The sequence below is a fragment of the Plectropomus leopardus genome, chromosome 13 (assembly GCF_008729295.1).
Source record: "Plectropomus leopardus isolate mb chromosome 13, YSFRI_Pleo_2.0, whole genome shotgun sequence".
Classification (NCBI taxonomy): domain Eukaryota; kingdom Metazoa; phylum Chordata; class Actinopteri; order Perciformes; family Serranidae; genus Plectropomus; species Plectropomus leopardus.
Window position 1 is genome coordinate 23,880,494 of NC_056475.1, and position 27,731 is coordinate 23,908,224.

The 27,731-nt window shown below is 38.4% G+C and overlaps 2 protein-coding genes across 5 annotated transcripts; one reads left to right on the plus strand and one right to left on the minus strand.

Moving 5' to 3' along the window:
* Nucleotides 1-231: 231 nt before the first annotated feature.
* On the minus strand, nt 232-17,782 carry LOC121952680 (sorting nexin-19-like). Of its 3 annotated transcripts, XM_042499482.1 has the most exons (14): nt 17,729-17,782; nt 11,191-11,310; nt 10,399-10,568; nt 7,869-9,380; nt 7,657-7,795; nt 7,471-7,571; nt 7,277-7,396; nt 5,793-5,911; nt 5,312-5,402; nt 5,068-5,218; nt 3,239-3,362; nt 1,915-2,099; nt 1,743-1,830; nt 232-686 (listed from the first exon to the last, which is right to left on the minus strand). In XM_042499482.1, the coding sequence occupies exons 4-14, from the start codon at nt 9,354-9,356 to the stop codon at nt 557-559; spliced, it is 2,736 nt and encodes a 911-aa protein (XP_042355416.1). In that variant the 5' UTR covers nt 9,357-9,380; nt 10,399-10,568; nt 11,191-11,310; nt 17,729-17,782; the 3' UTR covers nt 232-556. The 3 variants fall into 3 exon arrangements, with proteins under 3 accessions (XP_042355416.1, XP_042355417.1, XP_042355418.1); XM_042499483.1 differs by lacking the exon at nt 10,399-10,568 and having other exon boundaries at nt 17,729-17,776; XM_042499484.1 differs by lacking the exons at nt 232-686; nt 1,743-1,830; nt 1,915-2,099 and adding an exon at nt 2,903-3,134.
* LOC121952681 (beta,beta-carotene 9',10'-oxygenase-like) lies at nt 14,442-27,698 on the plus strand. Of its 2 annotated transcripts, none has more exons than XM_042499485.1 (12): nt 14,442-14,566; nt 17,678-17,882; nt 17,966-18,177; nt 18,609-18,724; nt 19,631-19,733; nt 20,822-20,950; nt 21,053-21,213; nt 21,329-21,496; nt 21,693-21,830; nt 23,808-23,990; nt 24,315-24,425; nt 27,045-27,698. In XM_042499485.1, exons 1-12 carry the CDS (start codon nt 14,539-14,541, stop codon nt 27,159-27,161), a joined length of 1,671 nt encoding a protein of 556 aa, XP_042355419.1. In that variant the 5' UTR covers nt 14,442-14,538; the 3' UTR covers nt 27,162-27,698. The 2 variants fall into 2 exon arrangements, with proteins under 2 accessions (XP_042355419.1, XP_042355420.1); XM_042499486.1 differs by lacking the exon at nt 27,045-27,698 and adding an exon at nt 26,586-26,709.
* Nucleotides 27,699-27,731: the final 33 nt, after the last annotated feature.

The following is a 27,731-nucleotide window of genomic DNA, read 5'->3' on the forward strand; positions in this document are numbered from 1 at the left end:
GTTCCCACAGGAAAAGTAAAAGCAAGTTGAGACATTTTGAAACATCACTTCTGACGCCACTACAAACTCTCATTGTGGCAATCCAGTTTCAAAGAGTTGCTCAATCCTCACTGCTCCGAGGTTTTATGGAGAGCCTGTGCAACATTTAAAAGAAGATCGCAATGACTTAATAAAGAAATCAATCAATAAAAGCCAATAAACAAGCAGTAGTTAAAGACCATGTGCCTATTTTGCTATTTATTAACACAATTTTACATAGTTTGCATTTGATCCCATTAGCCAATCGCACATAAGAACAGTAGTTAATATTTCAATGGGTGAGACATTGTAGTGAGCACAACTGTTTCCTTTTGATGTGTCCCCTTAAGGTGTTTCAGAGATATTGAGGTCACAAGGAAAGGGACTTTCGGAGCTCTCTGTTACCACTGACCAATCAGGAAGTGACTGCTGCTGTCCTGTGCCATCACCCCATCCACTCCAGTGACTTCAGGCCGTTATAAATAAACCTCATACACATGTACTGCACATTATCCATCAGAGTGCGATCATATGCTGATCATGTGTGAGGATTGTCCCTCTCTGTGTCTTTGGCCAGGCTCTGCAGCAGAGACCTCTGGAAGGCCTCATCGCACGACTCAGGGATCAGAAACTCCAGCAGCAGGTCACAGATGCAGTAGATCAGATGCCTGCGCAACATCACACAAACTGGGTTAATGACATCAGCTGTTATTAATACAAATCATCATATGGATCGAATGGAAAATGAAATCGTTAAACAGAGCAGATGTATTGTGTTTGTTGTTGTATGATGTATGGCGATGTGCGTGACTTGACAGAGGGCAGGAAACGGAGGAGTAAGGGAGCGTCTCAAAAGTGTATGCACAATCTCCTTTTTTGTAAATAATGCGGTAGTAGCTTTCTCATTTTTCATCGCAGACACTTCTGACCAAATTTAGGTGAATATGGGTCATCTTCCAAAATTTACTCAACCTCCAGTTTTTAAAGAAAATCATCCAAATTCGGAATTGTATTTTCCACTAACCTCCTGTTCTAGAGAACAAGTACTGAGACAACAAAGCACACTTCAAAACACATCCTAAACTGTGTGTTTCAAGTCCAAACTCAATGCCAGTTTAACAACAGTGTAATGTATTACATTTAGAAATAATGAATGCTTTTTAAAATTTGTATTTACTTGTAAAAATTCATTTGATGAAAGTTTTTTCATCTCTATCTTTCACCGGTGCGTTTTGGATACTGCAGTTTGTTTTTTGTTGACCGCCACACAGATTTTATAAGCAAAAAAAAAAAAAAAAAATTAACATCATCTTTTCAAGTTGGTGCTCAGTAATGTAACATTGGCACTTCATGTTTCTCTCCTGCAACTTGACCGGATGCTGTCCGATAGAAAGTGTTAATGTTAGTTGATTCAGTAAATGAAGGGAAAGGAACTAATTTGTGGCACACTTTTTAAATAACATTCTTTTTAATATTTGGGCTTTGGGGGAAAGCATCAAGTATTTTAAAATCTCAAGGCATTGATGTTAAAGTCCAATTCAAGAGACAAGTCTTTTTTCATTTTGTCAAGTCGAGTCTAAAGTCATCAAATTTCTGACTCAAGTCTGACTTGGTCTAAGTCATGTCTGCAGCTGTATACACAATTGACAGAGTTTGTGAGCTCCTGAGTGTAGCTGTCTTAAAACAGTGGGATCAGACATGCGTTTACTTGGTTGTTGACTCACTTGTTTATCTGATGATCCTGTAAAGACTCAAGCATGGTCTCTAAGCTTAGTCTGTACTTCTCACTTCCCAGCATGTCAGTGATGAGCTCTGTTCAGGCACAAAGAACAATGAAGCGTCAGGAGCCTGTGAAAATCAGACAGCTACAATCTGTATCTAACAGCTGTTTCATACCTGGGAGCAGCTGCATGAGACAGTCCAGACACTGCTCCTTGGTTTCCTCTCGCTCTGCGGCACTGCGCTCTGGCCGTGGCTGAGCAGGCAGCGTGCCGCCTGGCCATACAGCTTCCTGCAGCACTTGTAGGTAAATCACCCAGCAGGGGGCACTGGTAAGATGGGCAACTCCTACATCCAACCACCTGAGGCAGAATCAGTTGTTAAAACCTGGATCACCATCAGTTTTCTTGCACTGTGTTCAGATGCCTTTAACAATTATTGAAATCTTTTCAGATATGGTCAAATTGGTTTGATTTTTATCAAAAACATGCAATGCAATAAGAAAATTTGCAAGAAATGTCCTGCAAATTGCAAGAAATTAATAAAAGGTGACAAGAAAATGACCTGAGAGAGAGAGAGAGAGAGAGAATGAGAGAGAGATTAGAAAATAATTAAAAAGAAAACTAGGTACAAATATTGAAAAAAAAACTATATTTATAAAATAAAGAGTTGTTTATGTAAAATTATGATATAGGTTATTATTATTATTATATCGTCATCATCATTTGAGCACTTTTTTAGTTCATTTTCTATATTATTTAATCCCGACCCCCCGACCCCAATTTTTTTTCTTCCAGGCTTAACTTTTTAATCAACTTTTTGAGTATTTTAGGTCATTTCTTGTGAAGTTGGTCATTGTTCATGTTTTTGAAAGAGCCAGGTGCTCAGTCTCCAAAAGGTTAATGCAACAGTGTTCTACTGTGCATGAGCTTTTTCTGCTAGATATCAGCCACTGCATAAAAATAAATGCATATACAGCACATGAAAACATGCTTTGACTGTTGAGAAAGGTGAAAGACATTCACACAAGGGAAAGCTACACAAACAAGCAATCTCAAATCTCTGTAAACCACTGCAGAGGCATGAACATTATTTACTGACATGCTTAGTGAACCCTAAAACTCCAAGAGGCATATGTCATGTCCAAAAATAGAGAGCAGTATAATCAGTTAATGTCAGCAGGACACGAGAGATTAGACAAGCACAGTTCCCACAGACTGTGTCGTAAAAACAAAGCCCAGTGGTAATACTAGATTCCCAATGAGGCCTAAAGATTGCATTTAAAGAAAGAGTAATATTTTGAAAGGTAATCTGAGAGAATGTCATGCAGCAGGCGCGTGCCACAAACCACTCAGTGCCTCATATGTTAGAAAAGGAGCCCGCATCTGGATGTTCAGCTGTATGAGGGGAAAATAACAATTGCAATAATGTCATAGGTGTTACATGCTGTGTTACGTTTACGTCACAGCTTCATGTACAGCAAGCTGAAGGAAACGCCTACCTCTCAATGAAGGTGCCAAAGAGCAGTCTGATGGTCTTCTGTATGTTCTCGGTGCACAGCCAACTCCACTGGTCCTTCATCAGCAGACACAGAATGTTCAAAGCAACATCTGCCACAGCTGTGTCTGCAGCACACAGAAAAAAACACATCAAATCCACAAGAGGACCACAATGGGATTCTCTGAAATACATAAAAAACAAAACTCATCAATGTTGGAAAGTGACCACTAGAAATACTCAGCACATGTCCAAATTAGTTGTGGAGTTTTGCTGCCTCCCAGTGGTGATGCTGTGTCACTGCATGTTGATTCTCCAGGGCTGCGACAAATGCAACTCTTTGATACTGACATGAATAAAACTAACTACCATACATGAGAAGACTTTTACAGACTTTGAAAATACTTTTAAAGGCTAAAGACTGACACCCTCTCATATCTGCTAACAATGCAAGTTTTTAGTCACTCAGAATAAGATTTCACAGAGTTCTGGGGTACTTGCAGTCAGTGGTGAATGAAGTACTGAGATCTTTTATATCAGTAAACTTTGCAATACTACAGTGCAGAAACAATAAGCAATAGTCCTGCATTCAAATATTTAAGTATATTAGTACATATAAGTTTAAGTACTAACGTATCATCATCAAAATATGCTTAAAGTACCGAAAATAAAAGCATAATTATGCAGAATCTTATGCAGAATTTGTCCCTTTTCAGAAAAGTATCTGTTTTATCATTGGATTCTAATTATTAATGCAGTAATGTGTTCATCACTTTTATGTTGGAGCTGGTAAATTAAGGACTAATTTAAACGACTTTAATTGTTGCTGGGTAGCTTAATCTTTATGAATCCACCATAATTTAATATAATCTGTGGCAATCGGCACAGTAACTAGTAACTAAAACTATCAAATAAATGCAGTGGAGTCAATGTACAGTTTTTGCCTCCACAATGGAGTGGAGTGAAAGTATAAAGTAGCAGAAAGTGGACATACTTAAGTGAAGTACAAGTATTTCAAAGCTGTACTTAAGTACAGCACTTGAGTAAATGCACTTAGTTACTTTCAATTACTGCTGGTAGGGTAAGAGTGCAACTAGATTCCTTTTGAGATCATTTCCCATCCTGCTCATGGTGGAAAGTATTACAAAAAAAACCCCTTTTTTCTTATGTGTCCACAAAAACACAAAACTCTTGAAACACAAGAAAAAGGTATCACATAACAACAGTATTCTTGTCAATTCTGCATTTATAAGATCTATAAAGACAAACTGTAGTTGTATGCAAACTTTACTTCTTTGGATTTTGTCGCCTCAACTTATAACCAATCTCCGTTGGTTAGCCGTGCTGTTTTGCACACAGTTGGTGGATCAAATACATGGTGAATTAACTCCACCAGTATTTCTTCCTTTTTCACAGTCCAATGGAACTGAAACTTGTCCATGTTCTAGCGCGTCCTTTGAGTCTCCTCCATGTTTACTGTCCACCCAGTTTGCTGCTTACTGTTTGGTACTTGAGAGAGAGCAGCTGTTGGTTGTTGATGATGTTTACGACATTGGACTTCATGATTTAAATAAACCAAGACTTAAGTCTTACAATAATATTAAAAATGTTTGATTTTGTCAGAACATCATGATGAGAAAAAAATGTACTTAAGACAGCTCGGACTACATTTAATGACCACCTTAAACCAAATGATTGAGATCACAGCACCAACTGAGGTGAAACATGATTTATGTTTCGCCATTGGAAATTTGTCTGAGATGAACAATATCTGAGAAAAACATGTTTTTTTGGAAGGCCAGTGTAAAACAAGACTGTTGTGTAAATCTGAACCTGTCCCATGACTTCTCCCTGACGTCTTCTTGTCTTTGCCGGGCTGCTCACAGCTCTGTTTTGCTGCCTCCTTCCCATTCGGCTCACATAAAAGTCTTTCCTGTCCTTTGACGAAGCTCTCCAGGCCAGACAGAGACATGCCATTGAGGACCTTGAATGAGCAAAGCAAAACACGTCAGCTGTGTCCAGTTTCAAACACATACGCATCAGTCAGACATGGTAAACACACAGTATGGTCACTTACAGTGCTGCCTTCACTGAAGCAGTATGTCACTTTAGGGTGTAGGTCAGGCATGTTGAGAGACGGGGAAACTTTGCTTGGGAACATAAGCCTCCTGAAATCAAAAAACAAAACACTTATAAATTCACACAAGAGAGATAAGATCATTCAAAGTGTCATGAAGTTTGTACCGATTGTTTGTACAGATAATTCACTCAGCTATGAGACAGACCTCTGTGTTAGTGGATGACACACAAGGAAAAAATTCCTGCAGCACAAAGCTTAATTGATTTTTGTCACATTTTTCTCCAATCTTTGCCTTTCTTGTAAATCTCTGGATAGCGTTACCACTTAAAGATTTATTCAGCTGACCCAGTCTAAGAGGGGAAATTCCCCCTTGGTTGATGTGCCAAATGCAAACTGTAATGAGGGGCAAGAGTGGACACTGCATTGTTAAGGAGTCACATGGCATACTTTTTGGGAACAGCTGATAAAGAGCTCTCACCTGTACTTTCTGCTGTCTATTGTTCTTCCATCAGCGTCTCCCTCGAGGTCCTCTGTTGGACTGAGGGGCTCAGGATGAGGGAATGCCGTCTTTAAAGTGTCTAATGCATTTTCCACCATCTTTAATGGCAATTGAGTCAGAGAAGACAAGAGATTATTCATTTCCACTGAAGAAGGTTACACTTTCCAATGAATCTATTATGTTGATTAGCAAGCTTTGGAGGTGCTGGTAGACAGATTTTGTTAGCATTGGGCTCTCAGTAAGATAGAGACTAAGTGTCTTTCCCACAAGCTCGAACTATTCCTGATTAGATTTGTCTTGATTATGCTAATTTTGTTAAACTCAAACCTCTAGCAAGACTTGGAGTAAATAGAGCAACTTTTTGAAAGATCAACATTGTGGCCTTGATCAGGGTCATCAGAAAAAAACACATTTCAAACAACATTTTAGACAGGTTAGGTATGAAACAGTTTTTTGTTTTTTTAAATGTGAAAGATGGCCAGTCATATCTATCACACACACATCAGCCAATGATGTGCCTACAAAGGCGGGCTGGTATTAGTGACTCAGACCAATTATTGTCCCACACTGACAGATGCAAGGGAAGCGCCCAATGAGGGACATAGGTGACACCATTTTGGTCTACAAAGTGCAATGAATGGGAGGTACTGAAGTTTATACAGAAGAGGCCTTAACTCAAAATATGCCTATTCAGTTTGGCACTTTAAATAAAGTGCTACACATAGAAAGGGTGTGAGGATCAGATGTATCATAAAAAAAATACATAATACGAAATACACCATAGAAAAATCATTAATTTTTTTAAAGAATATTTTAAAAAAAAACAATCATAAGAGAACAAAGAGAGCTATTAACGAATCACCACAAAAAATATCATTAATTAAGAAGCCCATATTTATGCCCCCTGTATATAAAGTTTAGAAACTGACATTGCCATCGCTTAGGCCGGGCTTAAACATCTCCATGCCTATAACAAATAAAGATTAAATGTGGTGTTGCTTTTTTATTGAAATGTCTTGCAACAGGACTGGTTACATAATTCTTCTTAATGGAGCTCCTAAGTCCAGGAAAGCACTCTTGAGAGAATGGGATATCTCTTCTATTTACATTTCACCAAGGTAGAAACAAAAGGGGCTGAAAAATGAAGCCAATAGGGACATGACCTGCCAAAAACTGCAGTTCCTTGAATGGCCATGAGAGGCTGGTTCCAGGATAAATCCCCACAGACCTACACTTTCATGAAATGTGAATAACATCATGACCGGTTCTGCCCGGCCATTTTCTCAGTTGACGCCATCTGGCAGCATGTCATGCGGACATGAAAGGTGACTTTTGGAGTCAGGATCTTACGCCAAAAGAACAGACAAAGCGGCAGTACCTGACAACTTCTGAATGAGAACAGGATGGAAATGGAAACTCGAGGCTTCAAATGGAAGTCAACAAACCAATAGATTCTTTCTCACCTTATCAATTCTTGACTTGACAAAAGGCTTTCTTCCAAAGTATGTGGAAACGTCTGCATTGAGAGCCAGGAACTCCTGCATGTCCTCACTGTTGGATGTCTCAGGAATGCTGCTTAATTGCTATAAAACGAGTCAATGACATTACAGAATCACACAAATCATTTCATTACTTATGGTAGGATAGCAATACTTACTTTAAGGAACGTATCCAGTTGGTTTTTACGAGCTTCAACTTTGTCGCTGTCTGCATTGCCGAACGAAAGGTCAGGGAACATTTTCTTTGGGCCTTTGACATCTGAAATCCATGACACTGATTTGCAATCATGCATCTGCGTTGGTATGCAATCAATAGTCATTGAAAGTAAATGATCGTTTCTTACTCTTAATTACTTTCTTGACTTCAGGCTTCTCCTCTAAGCGTGTTTGCAAGTTGAGGAACTCGCTGTATCTCCGGTTGACAGTGTGACAGGACGCAGGCTGCAGGGTGCCGTCGTTTTCTGCTTCAGTCATCGTCTCAAACTGCAAAACAACAAGTGGGTGTTAATGTGTGATAACTGATATTCAAACATCATGAAGTAGGAGATGGCAGTACCTTTACAGTGTAGAGGGTATACGGATGTGTGCCGGTGCCACGCTGCTCCTTTGCAGTGACAGTACCAGTAATTTGCACATTCTGGATGTTCACGAGTGCAGCTTGGCTGTTTGGGGTATCAAAGTTGCAGGAGGTTGGACAAAGTTTTCTTGGAGGACACGGTGAGGATTTCTCTTGGGCTATACCTGCTGGCCACTGGGAGTCTTCGGGCACCACCGCCTTCGGCCCAAGATTTTTCAGCGGACCAAAGCAGCCAAACGCCTCATCATCCTTTAAAGTCATCATGTTGCAGAAGTTTGTTGGAGGACCGCATTCACAAAAGCCTCCTGTCAGGTCATCTTCGGATTCTGATTGAATTAGGGAGTCCAGTAAAATCAATTTGGACTGTGAAGAGTGGGAGTATTGGCCAGGTGTGAATACACAGCAGTTCACTTTGCATGGTGTGAGCAAACCTGCATGGCAGCCTTCTACTTTCCCAGCAGACACCAAGCTAACCATGCTGCTCTGTGAGGAATCCGTCTCGCAGATGCTTCTCTGGCTCTGCAGATCATCGAGGTCAGAGGTGCTTCTGCTGCTGAGGTTATCAGAAGAAGACGGTGACCTGCAGGTGGTCCAGGACTCCTGCTGAATCTGACATCTGTATAGTGTGGCTGCAGGTGGGAGCTGGTCCACACTGATGTCCTGTGGTGCTCTGGACCTGGTGATTATGTCTACAATGGTCTGGTTGAGCCAGTCAGGATCAGACACCCTGCTTATGAGCGGCAGCAGCACGTTACAGGTGATGAGCTCAGTAACCATGTAACCTCCAGTCTTGGTTTCCATCTGAGGGTAAGGAACAAGCACATGTAAGACGAGATTTACTAGAGCTCTGGAGTAGCTGAGCTCAGCAGCTGCACCGCTCACAGCTGGATGAGGCGCATCTACTTCACTGTAGAGCTGCCAGAGGCTAATGCTCTCCTTCTGCGTCGACTGTATCTGTCTTGCTGTCATGTAGCTCTGCAGGTGACAGCCGTACATCTCCAGCAACCGTTGGACCAGCGCTTTTCTGTCCACTCGCCGTGCACGCTCCTTCAGCTCCATCACTGACTCCAGCATAGAAGTACACACTGAATGCTCAAACTCTCCCTCCACCCCTGGCAGCAGGGTCCGATACCACGACGACACAAAGTCACGGACAGATTTGTGGACAACATTGTTGATCTCGTGGTTCAATCTCCACTCGTGCTCAGGTGAATACAGAGGTGGGTTAACTTTGCCAAGAGGTAAAAAGTGTTCCAAGTGGAGAAGGCTGTTTGCGTCCAGTAAGGCACGGGACCCGAGCCAACCCCCGAGGACCACCAACAGACTGGTGAAGATGCAGAGGAGCCAAACGTTCACAAGGAGATGGAAGAGGACAAGCCATGCTAGCAGAGCTCCGAGCCCTAACAGCCTCCGCTGCCCAAATAACTCTGATAATGCCCCGTTATTGGAGCTCCTTGTGGAGGGCATTTTAGTCAGCAGGTGAAATGTGTCCTGTTGAAGAAAGACAAACACATATGCTGTTACATAACAAGAGCAAAGAACAAGAAAAGTGGTGCTGTAGATTGCCTGCTTCATTTGATTCATGAAGTCTAAATAATCAAGCAACATTGCTGAAATCTTCACACGATGAAGCCAGTTGCATCTCTTGGTTGTAAAACCTTTGTTGCACAGTGCTACTGTATAATAATGGTACATTTTTACTGTTGTGCAGAGGTGTAACTAACAAATAATTTCAATGGTGATTAATCTGATATTTTTTTAAATTTATTGTTTAATCTTTTGGTCTAAGAAATGTTGGAAAAAAGTGAAAAAAAAATTCCAGATTCCCTCATTTGATTGAAGTCATTTGATTTTCTTGGTGTTTAATATACATCTTATTGATTATGTACACAGAATATTCAACTTAGCAGGTTTTCAACATGCTGTTTTCTGGAGGAAAAAAAGCCTAAATACACAGTTTGTTTTAAAGCATCACTTCATTCATTGATATGAAAAGGCCATTCATGAAAAATAAATAATCTTGTATCTTAACTATTCTTAATTGAATAGCCTATATAAAAGAAAAAATGATATTAGCTAGATTGTCAGTTCAGTAATAACAGTCGATTTACTGCACTGTGGTAAAATAAAATAAAATAAAATGCATTGCAACATTACTCTTTGATTTTAACCAGCCATACCACGTGGTTCAGCCAACGTCATCGTTTATCAGAGAGCAGGACTGGTTGTCATGGTAATTCTCCAACTTTAAATGACACTCAATATTACGCTGCCTGTAGACTACAAGCTGTGGCACTGAAGCTGCTGTTTTCTTGCTTTTTAAAATTTGAAACATTTATTAAACATTTAGCCTCTAGCAGAACTTGTTTATAACTCTACTGCACACCTAGCAGATGAGGCTAATGTACACGGAGCAGAGCTGGCCCAAAGTCTACTGACAAGGTAATAGTTTTTATGAACATTAACCCCTGTTATAAATCCAGCTGGAAGACAGTAAAACATATGTTACCTGAAAGGTTTTAGGAGCTCCATAACACGAATACAGCCTGTATAGGATATTCTCCTCCTCCTCTGCGACATTGCTTTAATCCTCCAACAAAGATTATCTGGGTCAGTCTAAGTCAAGATAGACACACGGCCCATATGGACAGCTAACTAGCTGTTAGGTGTCCACTTGACCTGCCAGCAAGCAAACACTCACAGCTCTGTGGTCTCGAACATGTAATATAGTGGTAAAAACATCTGACATAAATACATATATTAGTGCATAAATAAAAAAAATAGAAAAAATAAATAAATATTGAAAGAATGAACGAAAAACTGCAGAAACACATAAATGTATAAATATATAAATAAATACATGAGTAAAATACATATATTATTTATTGTTTAGATACAGGAAGAAATCATGGTAAATTCTAGAAACATATAGAAATCAAATAAAAATAAATTAAATAGCTATTACTTATTTAAAATGTATTGTATATATGTATATTATATTATTTCTCTTATCTTTAGTAACTGACAGTCAACTGATTTTGCATTTTCCATTAAAGTAAATGTCGTAATAAAATTTGTGCACATGACAAAATAGACATTATGTATATTGTATGTTTGATTGTGTTATTGTAATAATCCTATAAAATATTACTTTCAGTTGTATTATTTTTATGATTTTTTAACCAATGTAATGATTTTGAAGCTAAGAATGGATACTGGCAGAAAAACAAGCTGTCAGGTAGACTAGAATGATGCAAAAATGAACAGAAAAGAAAAAGAACTTAAAAATAACATGAGATACCAGGGGTAAGAAGTCCAACTTTGATGACCACAGGGTGGATGTTGAGCAGCCTGGAGACAGTGGCCCGCTGCCTCCAATTCCTTTATGACCTCCAGCTCCATCAGCCAGGAACCAGCAACACTGAAAGTACACACACAACACACAGTAGCAACACAGCACACACATACGCCCTAGTAGGGGCCCTAGGACCATCACACACTAGCATCTGACTCACAAGATTACTCTTAGTCTCCTCCACCCCTGTCTCCAGCCCCTCATATTCTCCCCGACCATGTGCGTCTCTTAGTATTTTACTGATATAAAGAGTCCTCACATACAAGTAAGCCTTCTCTTACTTTTAAAATCGATGCTGCATGACAAGAGGAAACAGAGAAAAAGGATGTTGGCATTCACTTTTGCTCAAAAGGTAGAAAACCCAAAACCACCACAATGCACTGCGTTGCACCAGACCAATAACTGTTCCCGCTGATGGGTGACGTGATGCGGCCTTGTCCAAATGACACAATGGCAGTTAGTTGGATTTCACATTATACTTAAACAGTAAGCTAAAAGGTGTTTTGTAGAAACAGCTAAGTCAAGAAATAGACAAGTCAGTAACAGAATTTTGGTTTATATTTGATCAGTGCTGCTTATGTTACTGTTTAAAGTTTTTTCAGCATCTGTTTTCATTGTGCAGGAAGCAGTATGGCACCCATTTCCTGTTTACCAACTATCAGTATTGCAGCTAACCAGGGCATTAAATTATGTTTTTGAAAACAGAAATGGGCAGTGCAGTAACATAATGTTGGTGGAAATATGACAATTTGGAAGAGCACCACTGTTTCAGCTTCTCTTTTCAAAATGGAAGGAGGGCTCTAAAGGTGCTTTTCTACTGCATGGTGCTGCATGGCTCCATCAACTCTGCTTGCTTTTTTTTTTTTTTTGTTGTTTTGTTTTTCCATCAGCAAAAATAGTGAATGGTGCCTGGTACTTTTTCTGGTACCACCTCAGTCGAGGTTCTAAGCTAGCTGAGAAGATACTTGAGGCTGCAGTTGAAACATTGAGGACCACTGATTGGTCAGGAAGAAGTGTCACTAGAACCGTCACTTGCATCATTCTGCTCAAACTCTTGCGTTTGTAAATAGCCCAGCTACGGTCAATGGGAGCTGCAATTATCTTAGTCACACAACCCTGATTTTAAAAAATGGCAGCTCACAAAACAACATTGTATACTATCTACACAAAGCAATACAACTGACAAAGTGCAGGCATATAACTGTTTGGATGGTTACTGGGAGAAGTTTGCCAAGACGGCTTTCTGACAGTAATAGAATTCATGGTTAGGGTCAGGAAGAAAGTTTGCCCAAAAGGAGAACTCCTCCTATGTGTATTAAGGGATTAACGAAGAAAAAGACCTGGTACCAGAAGTTAGTCGAGTCGAGTCAAGTTGATTTGAGCTGAACTATGCAGTGGAAATAAGCCATAACCGATGACTCTCCACTTCAAAGTCTAATTGAACTGACTCTGCTTTCAGATGAAGTTTGCCCTCAGGGTATTCAGACTGACAGTACTGACAATCCTTATAGCTGGCACAAACGTGGTTACACAATTCATACTGCATGTTCAAATACATCACTTGTTATGCTCATGATTCTTTTCCTCCCTTGTGCACAAATCTAATAAACCAAACCATGCACACATAATCCAATAAACCATGCACACAAATCTAATAATCAGTGCCTGCGCACTCCTAAAAGTTGACTTGCAGACAAAGTAGGGCTCAAATTTGTTTTGTGTAAGCTCAAAACTTTTATCACCAACTTTGGCGTCATTAGGCCTTGACGTTCAAGGCTTCAGCCCAAAATGTTTTTTAAATAGACTATTATATTAAATAAACTATTAAGGCCTATTTAAAAAAAAAAAAAGAAAAAAGAATAGGCTTTATAATAATAAAAAGCCCTGTATCTAACAGTCTGTCAGTCAGTTCATACTTGCACTTGAATGATTGTAGTTAGGCTACATACCATCACGGTTAACCTGATTACATTTAACTATTTTTCCAATTCTACTCAATAAAATTAATGATAGCAGTTGTATTCTTATTCTACCCAATACTAATTACTAACAGCTACAACTATTTTAACATCCCAATTCATAATTAATCTGGAAAATTGAAAAGAAAGTTGTTATGGGTAAATGTAAGATGCCAGAGTGCATTAAAAAAGGCTTAAAAATAGAGCTTGTTCATTAATAAATAAAATTCCCAGGGGATGATCGTCCTGGACCCCCTTACAGATATCTGGGCTGAACCCCCAATGTCCTCAAATCCTGGATATGCCCCTGGTTTTTCATATACTAACACTGTAAAATCTGACAAATTGATCTCACTTTAAAAAATCTAGGAAACCAATTGCCCTGAAAAGGGAGAGTAAATATAACTACTAATCCCAATTCATGTTTACTTTAACCTTAGTGTTAAGTTTACGTAAAGTTTAACTGTATTTACTTAATTTTGTGAAGTTTCATCTTAAAAATGACAAGTCAGTGACATTACCTTGTTCTTTCTAAGAGTTAGCAACTTAAGTAAGGCAGGTTAATCTGACTTAACTTGATCATGACAAAGAGAAATTTGCTAATTATGAAGTTAAGAGATCTGTGAGTTCTGTTTGCGAACATGTTTAAGAAAATACAAATATGACTAGTTTGCAGCCAGCAGAGTACAGATAAATATAGCAAAGTAAACTTGGTTAACTGCTAAAACTTAGAAAAATTCATTAAATTAAACTTGCCATTTTTAAGCTGCAAAAGCTTTGGAAAATTAAATAAACAAAATAACATAACATAAACTTAAATAAAGATTAAGATTGATGCCTGTATTTACCTACATTTTTTGAGTGAAGCTATATAGCAGAATGTCAGGAGCAGGACCACACCTCAACCACACCTCAACCGCGCCTCTTCCGGTTTAAATATCCTCCTAACCCGATCTTCCCTTCCCTTTCGTTCTCGTTATTCTGCCCCTGCCCCCAATAGCCTATATTAAATTATACTCTTACAAATGCCAATTCACAGATCTATAGATCTATATGCTATCTACTTTTCTTTCTTTTTTTTCGGAAGGGAGAGGCCACAATTACATAATTCTATCTGCAAATATTTACATTGCTATAGTGGCCCCATAGGCTTTGACGTATTGCGAAGTACCCGTATGTGTATGTGTGTGCCCTGTGTCTGGTCTGCATTACCAGGTTACGTAATAGCGCCGCCGCGCGCCGTTCCCGTGGTGCGCACACAGGGTTCGCACTTTATGGTCCAGCAGGGAGCAGATGCAGAGAGCAGCAGTTGTATCCATCCACGTTAACCACCAATATGCCCCCCGTAAAGCTCGAGGCTTCAGGTAATTCTTTTTAAATATGTTTTGCATGTTCTACTGTACAGACAATAAACACAGCACTTTATTCACCTGCTAATGGTTTCAGAGCGCAGTAATTGCTGGCAGCGCCGATGTATAAAGACCTATATGGGCTGTACATGAAACGCACTTCACACCGTTGTCGCGCTTTTTGCATGTTATAGTTTATAAAGAATATTACTGTTTGGTTGTGTGGTTTTTGCTGCTGTAGAGCGGGCAGCACCATCATGACTGGCTTTGGCAGAACAGAGTGTTCTTCACTCGATAACTCATGTCGTGTCAGGTTTCATTGTCACAGGCTACAGCTTTTAAAAAGGGACCAAGTCGCTGCATTTACAAGGCATTTAAAGTGAATGTAGGATTCACTATGGACCGTTATCGCACTTTATGTCCGTGTCTACAGGCAATCTACAGAATGCATGCGGACGCCTGGAGTATGACATGCAGCCACCTTTCACTGAGGACTGTTTAGGCAGATGGTTTATTACATAACTGACGCCAGAGACTGTTGAACATGAAACTCAGCATGAACATATATAGCCATTTTAATATATTGAGTTATATTATTAACCCTCTGAAACCTGGGCAAATCATTTGATTTAGTTTAAAACCATTGAAAGAAGAGGATAAGTAACTTAACACATGGCAGAAATATTATCAAGAAAATCGTCAAAAGTTTCAAGAAAATTGCCTAAAAATAAGCAACATTTAAGAAATAAGAAAAGAAAAGAAAAAAAGAAAGGTTTAAAATCCAACAAGAAAATGGCCCAAAAGTGCAGACAATTAAAAAAAATGTATTTCATATTTTGTAACATACATTTAAATATAGAATTATAATAATGATATAGAATAATATATTTTTTAAAAACTTGAAAGGCTTAATAGCTTGTGAAAGGCATCTGAAAGCAACTTGAGACAACTGATGCCCATACAGGTTTCAAAGGGTTAATCAATATATCATCAAAAATGTAGTGTTAGACAATGGGAGGCTGATTTTGTAAACCCACAGAATTCTTGTGTCACATTCCTCTGTGTCCTGCTGCCTTCAGACTTTTGGGAAGACTGGGCTGTGTGTCTGTATACGACACATTTCAGTTGCTTTATTCTGTTCTAATAACATGGGAAGAAGGCAATGAGCAGGACATGGCCCAAAATTTATCAAGAAATTTGTAAGAAGTTTCAAGAAAATTGCCAAAAAATAAGCAAAAGTAAATTTAAAAAAAGGAAAGAAACATGAAAATGATCCAAAAGTGCTTAGATTTCAGAAAAAATACATTTACAATATTTTCTGTAACATATATTTAAATCTATAATTATAATATCAATTAATATAAAACATATAATATATAAATAGAGTGTTTTTTTGTTTTTGTATTCCCCTGGATGCTCTCAATGCCATCTATAACATCTTTCACCAGTCATTCTCTATAGAGCAGCTCCAGACTTTATACCCTTTGAGATCACAATTTTAGTTTTAGCACTCTAGTTTTTGAATTTGGTAGAGAAGTGCTCATGTTTACTAGTATTTTTGGACTGTCTTAGACAATAGAAATAACATGTATTAATTTTGCAAATGGACGTAGCTCCCCTTTAAAGATTCTTAAAAGGGGACAGCTGCTTCTTCCCCATTAAAAAAAATAGAATATTCAAATTTGAAAATGGTTTTCAAACATTTAACTGCTGGAAAAGAGTTGTCTTCTACAAGGTAAAGCAATCATGAGAAGCTCATTCTTAAATGAAGGGGCGGGGCACTTCATCACATGTCAATGGATTTCAAATAATTGAACACTGTGCCAGCAGACTATTTCATCAGTGCTTTATTTTTTGATACCGTCGTGCTTTTTAAAAATAGAGGTAAATTTACCCTTTGCTCAAACTGATTTCTGGTCTTGTTAAACTACTACTGACTCTGCCAGCAGTTGGTTTGCCCTCAGAGGATTTAGACTGCCACTCCCTGGCTGTCATAGTGCTGTAAATAATATTTCATCTCAGTCCAAAGTTAACATTGGAGCAGAATCATAACAATCAGACCTTGGTGACACTGTAATCTGCCACAGGGAGCGGTTCTCATTCAGTTGATTCTGTGTTAAAAATGTCAAAAAGGTTTCCCAGACAAACACTGCAGCAAAGCCAAACAACACGACAGGTCAGGTCACCTAGCTATTTCTTCCAGGAAGGAGTTTAACTTGAAGCAGTTGCAACAAGCTGCATCTTTCCCTGCAGCATGTCAGCTAAAGAAGGTGAAGTTCTCATGTTACCAGTCAGCAGAATGTGGGTGTGCAATTTAACCGTTTGAAATCCTTTTTACCGTTTTAAACCGTTTTAAATACTTTCAAAAATATGGGAAGAAGGCAATGAGCAACGAAAGATGAAAAGACACCAAAAAATTAGGAAGTAAAAAGTACAAGAAAATTACATGAACATTATTTACAAAAAACAAGTATAATGACCTGGAAAAAGCGTTTAAAAATTCTAGTAACCTGTAAAAATAATTTTATAAATGTAATTGCGATAATTAGAAATTTAGTTTTTTCCCTAGCTTTTCGAAAATTATTTTCTAAATGTACTGATTGCTTGCAGTTTGTGGAACATTTATTACCATGTTTGTCATTGGCTCTTTTTCCCCCATGTCTTTGAGACAAATTGCACCAAGTTACTAAGGATTCAAAAGTTCAAATACTTGTCAAAGGCATCTGAAAGCAGCACAAGAAAAGTCATGTTGCTCCAGATTTCAAAGGGTTAAAGCAGTATTTGAAATGTGTAATGTACTGACATTTTATTGACACTGACCTTTGAGACATTTCAAACCAGAAAAAACAATCAAATGGGCAAAACAGTTTGTATCTAGACAGGCACAATATGTGTGAAGTTCATGTTTACAGAGTTATGACATCCCAAGCTTGTTTGCTCAGCAAGGGGATTTAAACAAGATTAACTTGTTTGCAGAATGCGGTCAAGTGCATCATGTGTTTCCGCAAAAAAAATACTTTGGCCCCTATTCTGAAAAAGTCCTGCATGGGGTGCATTTTTCATTTGACATTGTAGGTTGTTGCCTGATAGTTTGTCCTTCTGTGTGTGTTTATGTGTTTCCTACAGTTGATATCAAGCCTGTTGAAAATGGCAATGCCAAGGAACACGTCACCTTACCTCTGAAGGGGCTCGAGACAATTGAACCTCTGGTCCGCTCTGTTGAAGAGACCCCCGAGCAAATCTCCACTGAAGTACAAGGTACCATTCCCTCCTGGATCAATGGCAACCTGCTCCGCAACGGCCCTGGGAAGTTTGAATTCGGAGACACACAGTGAGTTGGACACACCTTGATGCATTGCAGCACAACACAAAAATTTCCAAATAGATGTGATTAAAACTTATATTCCATCACAGCTACAACCACTGGTTTGACGGGATGGCCATGCTACATCGCTTCAACATCAACCAAGGCCAGGTGACCTACATGAGTCGCTTCCTGCAGAGCGATTCCTACAGAAAGAACAGTGAGAGTGACCGAATCGTGGTGTCAGAATTTGGTACCCTTGCCATGCCCGACCCCTGTAAAAACTTCTTCCAGCGCTTCCTGTCTCGCTTTGAGATGATCGGTGAGTACATGAGAAGAAGGGATGAAGTATGACTAAATGTTGTGTGACAAAGGAGGCATGACAGCTGTATTTGCTTTAATTCATTGTGCTTTCATTGTGTATAAATGAAACACAGGAAGACAGGCTTAGTCATTTGAGAGGGAGCTCAAGAGGAAAAATCTAGATCAGGTTAGATGTTGGTACCAAATCTGCTTTGCCTAAATATGGAATTAGGTCAGAGGTGGGGCCCCAAAAGTACTGTACTGTGTAAACCAAGGTTGCATAATAACACGCAACAGCGAGGAACAAAAGAGAGGACATTTCTCACATGTTTCACATTCCCACGGCAGGGTAACCACAAGCGGCACAACCTTTCTAACATTTCTGTTAAAGGAGGGACACTTCCAATTATTTAAAAGGCCTCAGTCATTTTGTGTTTTTCTCTGTCACAGATTCTACAGACAATGCAAGTGTGAGCTTTGTGAAATACAAGGGTGACTACTATGTCAGCACGGAAACTAATTTCATGCACAGAGTGAACCCAGAGAACGTGGAAACACTGGGACAGGTACCATCATGATCATGGTGTAATAGATGTTAAAAGGGATGTCCCGATCAAGTTTTTTCACCCCCGATCCTGATGTGATACTTTTATTTATGTGTATAATACAGGTGCACAATACACACTTCATGTACTTCAATGTTCTTAAAATTGATCCAGCAAGTATGCTTGACAGTTCAATAGCTCTGCAATGCAATACAAGAAAAAAAAATCAGCATCCAAACAGTTCCTAAGGTTTTTTTAAATAGTATTTTTATAAAAATAAAGTAAACAAATTAGAAATAATTTTATGCTGCTCTTATCACAATCCCACTTTTTTTTCAACAAAATAAAGTTATAAAAACTTCAATGTGTCTTCAGAAATATTTCTCAAATCAGGATTGCGATAAAAGTTTTGAACACTATAAATGAGTAATATAATCACAATTCCACTTCAAAGTAGCGTTACAGCTAAACTTTAACATTCCCCGTCACAACAAATAAAAATTGGTCACAATTATGCTTATTACAGCATTTTAGTAAAAGAAGTTCACTTAAAATAAAAAAAAAAAAAAAAAAAATTCAGTTCCTCCTTAAAGTGGTGTAGCACTTTAAGATGAATATGAAATAAATCAGTTTCTATTTATTGGAGTAACAGCATTACAATAAAACCTAAATATATGCAGCATATATATATTGCTCTCTGTTTATGACACCTATGTGATGGCGGACGTGAACAAACACACGCTCAAAATAACTGTTGCCGATCAACTAAAAAATGGGTTGATCGGGCCTAATACCGTTCCTTCCAATGTGATCGGGACATCCCTAGATGTTATTATTAATACTGGGGTCTTCAGTGAGATGTTCTTCTGTCTTAGCTATATCAGCCACAGTCATCATCTTACAGTCTTTCTCCGCTATGTTTTGTAGGTCGACTGGAGCAAGTTCATTGCTGTAAATGGAGCCACCGCTCACCCACATTCTGACCCTGACGGTACCACATACAACATGGGCAACTCCTATGGAAGCAAAGGTTAGTCTTGTCATCCACAAGACCCACTTTAAAAAAGTATTTCACCTGAGGCTCACCTTAAAATGTTTTACACAGGTAGCCAGATGGGGCCGCTGAAAATCTTGAGGTGACACACCCAAACTAAAAAGCCATAACCGAATTTCAGGAATTCAATTATGCTGTCGATGTATATGTCAGTATGAGAGTTAACATGCTGATGTAATTTGATCTGTTATTTTACAGTTAATATAGTTTACTATCTGATGTGCATAGATGAATACTGGTAGAGTTAACATTTTAAGTTTCGCAGCAATCCCGTTTTAATGCGTCATTTTTCAATACATGCTAGGTGATTCATTGTATTTTAAATAGGCTGTCCTTTTCTAAAATAAGAGAAATAAACAGCTTTAATATAAAGTAGTGTATTGATTGTAAGAACCAAAGATTTACTGGGAACAAGCCTTCTCAAATTAATGGGAGACTCGTTGGTACCCATAGAACCTATTTTCATTCGAGTATCTTGAGTTCAAGGGACCCCTTCGAAAATGGCCATGCCAGTTGTTTCCTTAGCAAAATTGTGCCTAATTTGGAGCATTATTTAAACCTGATCTCCTTAAGCAATGCCAACATGGTTTGTACTATTGGATGCCTTAAATTGTCTAGTTTCACAAGACACCAACTTTGTGCTAGTTAACAAAAGGTAGAAAGCCTACATTTACCAGAATGCACTGTGTGGCAGCATACCAATAAACTCTTCCACTGACTTCATGAGAGGTTGTCAGTTTTGATACGGTAAACAAAATAGGGGCTGGCTGGTAACAAATTATTAAATTAACAGCAAGCTAAAACATGTTTCTGAAAACATTTAAGGTGAGAGATAGGCAATGCAGTGAAAGAATCTCAGTTTATATTTGATCAGCTCTTCTTCTGTTTGATCAATTTTTTTTTCAGTCATATACAATAACAGCCCTAGAGATCTGGGCGCTTGCAAAATTGAAGAATGTTTAGTTAATCTACAAATATGACCCACACTGGTACGATACAAAGAGGGGAATGATTTGTTTCTCATCTTCCTTTATAATCAAAATGCGTTATCCCGGCTATTCCAGGAGCACTGTACAACATCATCAGAGTCCCTCCCGAGAAGACAGATGCCAAAGAAACCCTTGAGGGAGCCAAAATACTCTGCTCTATTGTGCCTGCAAACAAGTCCCATCCCTCCTACTACCACAGCTTTGGTAAGACAGCACTGGTGGATAGATCTTCATTAGTGATGTCTGTAGCTTTCATGTTGCTGCCTTTGGCTAGAAAGCCCATTAACATCCTTCTCCTGCTTCCAGCCATGTCTGAGAACTACGTGGTGTTCATTGAGCAGCCAATTAAGATGGACCTGCTGAAGATAGTCACGTGCAAGCTGAGGGGGAAGGCATTGAGCGAAGGCATCTACTGGGATCCCAAACAGGAAACCGTTTTCCATCTTGTTGACAAGCGTACTGGCGAGGTGAGATGTGATTCTGATGGTTGATTTACGCCTAATGTAGGAAATCTGATTGAAATTCTAAGGTGGTATTGGTCCTCCTGCTTCAAACCATCTAATCATGTATTCTGCACCACAGGTCAGCGCAATCAAGTACCACACCAAAGCCATCTCCACCTTCCATCAGATCAATGCCTTCGAGGAAGATGGATTCTTGATGGTCGACCTGTGCTGCGCAGACGACGGTGCAGCCATCAACAACTATCTCATCCAGAATTTACGCAAGTCGGGAGAAGCATTAGATGAGGTCAGTATGTAATTACACAAGCCAACATTCTTATCCACACAAACTCCAGCCTGAAAAACATTGCTGATATCATCTTTGCTAAGTACTTTAGGAAGAAAACTTTTTCAATGTTGTATTTGTTGCCCTGCAAAACAAAGACAAAAAGACGCACTGTAAGATAGTAATCCCGAAAATGTCTCCGTGCTGTCATTCCCAGGTGTACAACACCCTGAGCAGGCCATTGCCGAGGCGTTTTGTTCTGCCCCTTCACGTGACTAGTGACACCCCAATAGACCAGAACCTGAACACCCGGCCCTCCAGCACAGCAACGTGTGTCAAAATTGGCAAAGATAAGGTGAGTTTTAGCTTTTTAAGCATGAATTTTCTCATTTACATTCCCCTTTTAGCATAAATACAGCATTTAGTGTTCAGAAATGTGTCCTGTTCATTTTACGCTGTACAAATGACATTTAACCCCTAATAATGGTGGAGGAAGTATTCAGCTTCTTTTCTTGAGTAGAAGACATACCCTGCAGTAAAAATACTCACAAGTCACAAGTCTTGCTTAAGTAGTGATATAGGAAACACTTAAAATTTTATCTTATAGAATTATTATTATTAAAGACACTGATATTTGTTGTAGAATAGGACACAGAAACCTACTTACATGCCATATAGTCCCACTAATATGTAATAGTAATGGGATTTTTAAATATAGAAATATGATGATCTTTTTGGGGGGCATTTATTTTCATAGGTATATATGGAGGAGGACTTGCAAAATTAACAGACAAAGCGATTCATTTCTTCTGAATGGTTTCTACAATAACTGAGTTTTAATAATACTAATTAGTTGCATTAACTGAGAATACACAGTCCCAGAGGTACAACTGCAGGCGCCATTTCTACTTCCTAATTTTTAACTAGCAGGGAAGACAGAGTTCACATCTTCAAATATTTTTTTTAAATTTGTCACTTACACATTCATACACAGTACAATTATTTTATCTTGTACAATAAAAAAGGGAAAGTGAAAGATTTTACTAAAGAAATGATCTAACAGGAGATTTCAGAGAAATTGAACAGTATGACTAATACACACCTCAGTCAGCTGAAACATTAAACCCCCGACAGGTGAAACGAATAACATTGATCACCTCATCACAACGCAATATTCTGCAGGGAAACTCTGGGTCCTGGAATTCATGTGGATGATGCTTGTTGGTCGTTTGAGTCCTGTGGGTTGGTAGGTGGGATACCAGCACCTCCCACAGATATGTGATCGGACTGGGACCTGGGAAATTTGGAGGCCAGGTTGAAGCCTTGAGCTATTTTTCATGTTCCTCTGGTCATTACTGAGTAGTTTTTGCAGTGTGGCATAATGCATTGTCCTGCTGGGGGTGTTATTCACCTCAAAGAGATTCAAAAGGACATGCACATCCCATAGTGGGTGCTGGATCCAAGATAAAGCAAAATGTGAAAAAATATGAAAAAATAGAGTTCTGCACGCCAGGGAGCTCCCCTTAAATGACTTTATTCTGCGAAAGTAAGTGATGTTTCGAGCTAAAAACCGCAGAATAGAATCCTTTAAGGGGAGCTCCCTGGTGTGCGGACCTCTATTTTTTTCACATTTTGGTGTTATCCACTTCACCATCTTGTGATTTAAATGTTTTGGCTGATCGCTGTACATCACGAGCAATTTATGTCAGGTGGATTAATGATGACAGTGAATTATGAGTTATAAATGAAAGTAACTGGCTCGGGACCTGAATAGCCTGAGGGCTGAAACTCCTCCCAATCCTCTTTGTTTTGGCACTGAGACAGCCTCAGCACCTCCCTGAGTGCAGCAGAGAGAAGAATATTTTTATTGACGGAGGTCTTTAATATTCCTCTCGGCCCTCCTTCTGGTGTGCATGTCTTGACAGGCAGAGAGTTGACAACTGATGGTACACTTGGCTAAAAGTACCACCCTCTGCAGGGCCAGGTAGTCGCTCTTGGTGATGCTCTCTGTCAGGACGCACTCTATCGTGCAGTTATAGAAACTTTGAGCACGTTGAGGGGAAGTCCATAAGGTATCAGAGGTGGTAGTGACGTTGATGAACTTTCTTCACCAAGGTAATAGGTGGCACATGATAAATCCTTTGTGATGCAGACATCTAAAGCCATCCACCATCTCCACCAGGACTCAGTTTGTCCTTACAACGAATTCAAATCATCCAAATTCCATTTACAAGATCCACTGAAGCTGATGGCCCCTTAACTCATGGGGGAGTGTAAAAAAAACCATTGATTCTAAGTGACAATAGACAGCCGATCCACTCTTTGTGAACAGGTGTTCTGCCAACACGAGAATCTCCATGGAGATGACCTCTTTGAGTACGGTGGCCTGGAGTTCCCTCAGATCAACTATGGGAGATGCAACACACGACCCTACCGTTATTTCTACGGCTGTGGTTTCAGACACCTGGTGGGAGACTCTCTGCTCAAGATGGACCTGAAGGACAAGTCGCTCAAGGTTGGTTTGTTTTTAGGTGTGCGCATACATCCTGCGATTTTGGCTGTATTTACCCTACATAAAATCTTCCTCCATTAATGTGAAATTAGCTTACGCAATTCTGTATTGTAAGTTATCGATACTATCCAAAAAATTTGAGCAATAAAACACTTATTCTCTTAATTTTCCCATTGACTAACAGAGGTAGAATTTAGCGCAAGATGTCATAAGAACATCTGTTAACATTGTTGTTTTTGTATAAATTATCCATGTTTAATAACTATTATTAAAAAGATGTAAAGATCCTGAAACACGAAGTTGCTGTTTGCAAATGTGTGACCTCAGGTCTGGTACCAGAAGGGTTTCTTCCCGTCGGAGCCCGTGTTTGTGCCGTCACCTGATGCCACGGACGAGGACGATGGGGTCATCCTCTCTGTGATTCTCACCCCCTCACAGGTACGACTCTCATTTATTAATGGTTACACTTCCACTAATTCACTTCCCCTCTGCCTGTGGTATTATATAACAGTTACGTCACACAGAGGTCACTCGGAGAGCAAGGGAAAAGTGAGCAAAGAAGGAGCGATGGTTTGAAATGTGCACCTCTCCTTGCACACTTTCAGCCCAAACCCTTATGGATCAATCGCCAGTTGCAGGCTTAGCACTATAATGCTTTTTACAAAGCATTAAAAATACCTTCAGAGTTCAGCAAGGCGAAAGCATCTTCTGTGGGTAATTGCAATACATTGGCTTGCACTTTGTAATGAGCTTCTCTTAGTTTCTTATTCAGAAATTTCTTTTAGAGATCTGTATCATGATCGATATGATTTATGATATTGAACAAAACAACATTTTTTTCATGTGTGTACAGATAATGTTTAAAATTACACACGCTGAACAGTACAACAATTAGTTATGACATTTTTCAGTACAATATCAAGCTATAAATAAGATTTTCTTAATAAAGTTTCTGCCAATAGGTGAGTGAGGTCTACTAGGCTTACATGTGAATAGCTTCACATGCCTATAAGATTTATAAAATAACCTAAAACTGAAAAGGCTGAACTGAATTATTATTTTTTTTATTTCATTTATTTCCACTTAAACATTATTTTTCCTCTTTGAAACCTGAGCAAATTGGCTGGCTTTCTCTCAAACAAGGAACGGAGGCTATAAGCAATGCAAGAAAACATGACTGAAATATCAGTAAAAAATTAGTAAAAAAAAAAAAAAAAAAAAAGTACAAGAAAATTACCTGAAAGTTATTATTATTATTTTTTTTAAAAAAACAAACATTTAAAAAAAATGAAAGTAATACAAAAAAAAACAAAAACAAACAAGAACATAACCTTGAAATACTTTATGGGTAACAGAATCATTATCATTAAAATGATAATGATTCTGTTACCCAATTTTAAACATGTAATTATGATAATTAGAAATATAGTTTCCCTAGCTTTTTTCCCCTTGGATGATTTCCCCTAGCTTTAAAAAAAACAACATTTTTTTTTAAAAAGCTACTAATTTCTTGCAGTTTGTAAAACATTTAATACCAAGTTGCTCATTGCTTTATTTTCCCTTGTTTTTTGAAAGAGATTGCGCTGATTTTCTCAGGATTCAAAGATTTAAATACTGTATAAAAAGCAGCTCAAAAAAGTGAGGTCGCTCCAGTTTTCAAAGGGTTAAGAACATCACTGCCACCTAACCATGAATGAATTTTCTTGCATTAAGTTCACTTCAGCTTCACAAGCAAAAGGAACAAGACATATGATGTAGGCGGGGATTCCCCCAAAGGCGAGTGCTGAGGGGATGTCAACGAGTTCATGTTGAACAGCTAATGAAAGCCATATGTTTCTGACAATGTACAGAAACTGTAGGACAGCCCACATGACCAAAACTGAAAAACTGTGTCAAAAGTTAAGAGGTTAAAAGTGCTGGTCATTCTTGAGTTACATCAGCGTTATAATGCGCCATTTTTAGTATGTATCTTTTTCTTTAGATAAACATTTGCATATAATTTCTTAGTAGTTTTAGTTACCACCAGGCAGCAGGCATTTAAGTTCACTGAGCTCTGTTAATTTTCTCTTTCAAGTCTGCCATTAACGGGACACACATAATCCATTCCTATTCATGAGGAAGATGACATATTCATAGATGAACTGATACAACATGTATTTTGATGGTTTTAAGTTTAGAATTACAAAAGAAAAAAACTCTCCAAAGCACAGAAGCATAATGGCATGGGAATTATTTTCTGACCATGTTTACAAGGATTACAATGACATTTGTATGAATAAATTGTAATTTATTAAGATTTCTATCAGCAGGATTTTCTTGGATATTGGAGCAGAAACAAATGTTATTTGCTGAGTTTGTGACTTGTGTGTAAACTTGAATGTTGATTACAAAGTAAAGAGACTTTGTCTATCTGAACTACAGCAAATCAGTTAATTTTTCATATTACAAACTCTGACTGAAATCAAAGTAAATCCCATTATTTCCATTTAAATAGGCATGTAGAAGAGAGTTGTTTGTTGTTGTGCTTCTGTCTGAAAGCAAGTCTGACATTCAAGTTGTTCTAAAGTGTATCATTACTCACCCCTCTGAACTATGCAGTTTCTGCACCTTTGTGACCCACCCCTCCAGGGGGTTTTGGGGGGAATTCCTCCCAGGAGAAATTTTTGGAAACTTATGAGCTAAGTTTACCATTAAGTAACATTTTGAATGCCGGCATATGATTGAGGGCTGCATGGAAAAAGTGCACACACCATGACATTTTAATGAGTTTTGCACATATTTGAAAATTGGAGGGTGGATATGAGTCCCCTCCAATATATATATATATATAATATATATATATATATATATATATATATATATATATATATATATATATATATATATATATATATATATATATATATATATATATATATATATATATATATATATATATATATATATATATAAAGTACCATGGAAGCCATATATATAGTTATATTATAATAACGTCCTAGATTTTTTTGGCCCTCTCTGTGCATTTAGATTGTAATTCTACTAAACTTTTCTCTCTAGGATAAAGGGACGTTCCTCCTGGTTTTGGATGCGAAGACGTTTGAAGAGCTTGCAAGAGCCTACGTGCCTGTTAACATGGCTTATGGCTTCCATGGTACTTTCAGTGCCTCGGCATAAACCTGCTTCATTCAAAGTGTTTCTTCAATGATAATAATACAGACAATACCAAACCAGTGTTAATTATTATAACCACTATATTCCTCATGGTACTGAGTTACTGCTGCTCTATATAAACACAGCTGTTGTGTTAATCATTATAAGCACTACTCTTAATGGTAATTATGCACTACATGAAGGTTGGCGCAATGTTCTGGTACTGACTGAAAGTTTGGGTACTTTTCTGAACTGGTCTCTGGTTTGTAGTGACATCCATAATGGCATTGAGACTCTTAATCAACCCAAATGTATTCACATTATCATAAACGACATTCCTTTTATATCAACATGGTACTCGAGTCACAAGTTATCATACTGTAGGCAGTAAACCTGTGATGTTGGGGTTTGCATGACACTCAAACCACCAGAGCTCCCAAGTGCCAAATTTACATTTATATACATTATTTTCTATGATTTTTCTTAATTGAGCTATATTTTTTACATGTAGCATGATTTTTATACACTATTTGCCAATAAAACCTCTGTCTAAACTGTCAAGTGTGTTTGTAAAGTTGTGGATTGTCTGCGTCC

What these genes read in the sequence shown, in the direction of transcription:
- LOC121952680 (XM_042499482.1), bottom strand. Translation starts at nt 9,356, where the DNA reads ATGCCCTCCACAAGGAGCTCCAATAACGGGGCATTATCAGAGTTATTT. An exon ending in AGTCAAGAAAGTAATTAAGA is followed by an intron (nt 7,572 to 7,656) that starts GTAAGAAACGAT and finishes CATGGATTTCAG; the next exon opens with ATGTCAAAGGCCCAAAGAAA. An exon ending in GCTTCAGTGAAGGCAGCACT is followed by an intron (nt 5,219 to 5,311) that starts GTAAGTGACCAT and finishes TGCTCATTCAAG; the next exon opens with GTCCTCAATGGCATGTCTCT.
- LOC121952681 (XM_042499485.1), top strand. Translation starts at nt 14,539, where the DNA reads ATGCCCCCCGTAAAGCTCGAGGCTTCAG. An exon ending in CAACTCCTATGGAAGCAAAG is followed by an intron (nt 19,734 to 20,821) that starts GTTAGTCTTGTC and finishes CGGCTATTCCAG; the next exon opens with GAGCACTGTACAACATCATC. An exon ending in CTCCTACTACCACAGCTTTG is followed by an intron (nt 20,951 to 21,052) that starts GTAAGACAGCAC and finishes TCCTGCTTCCAG; the next exon opens with CCATGTCTGAGAACTACGTG.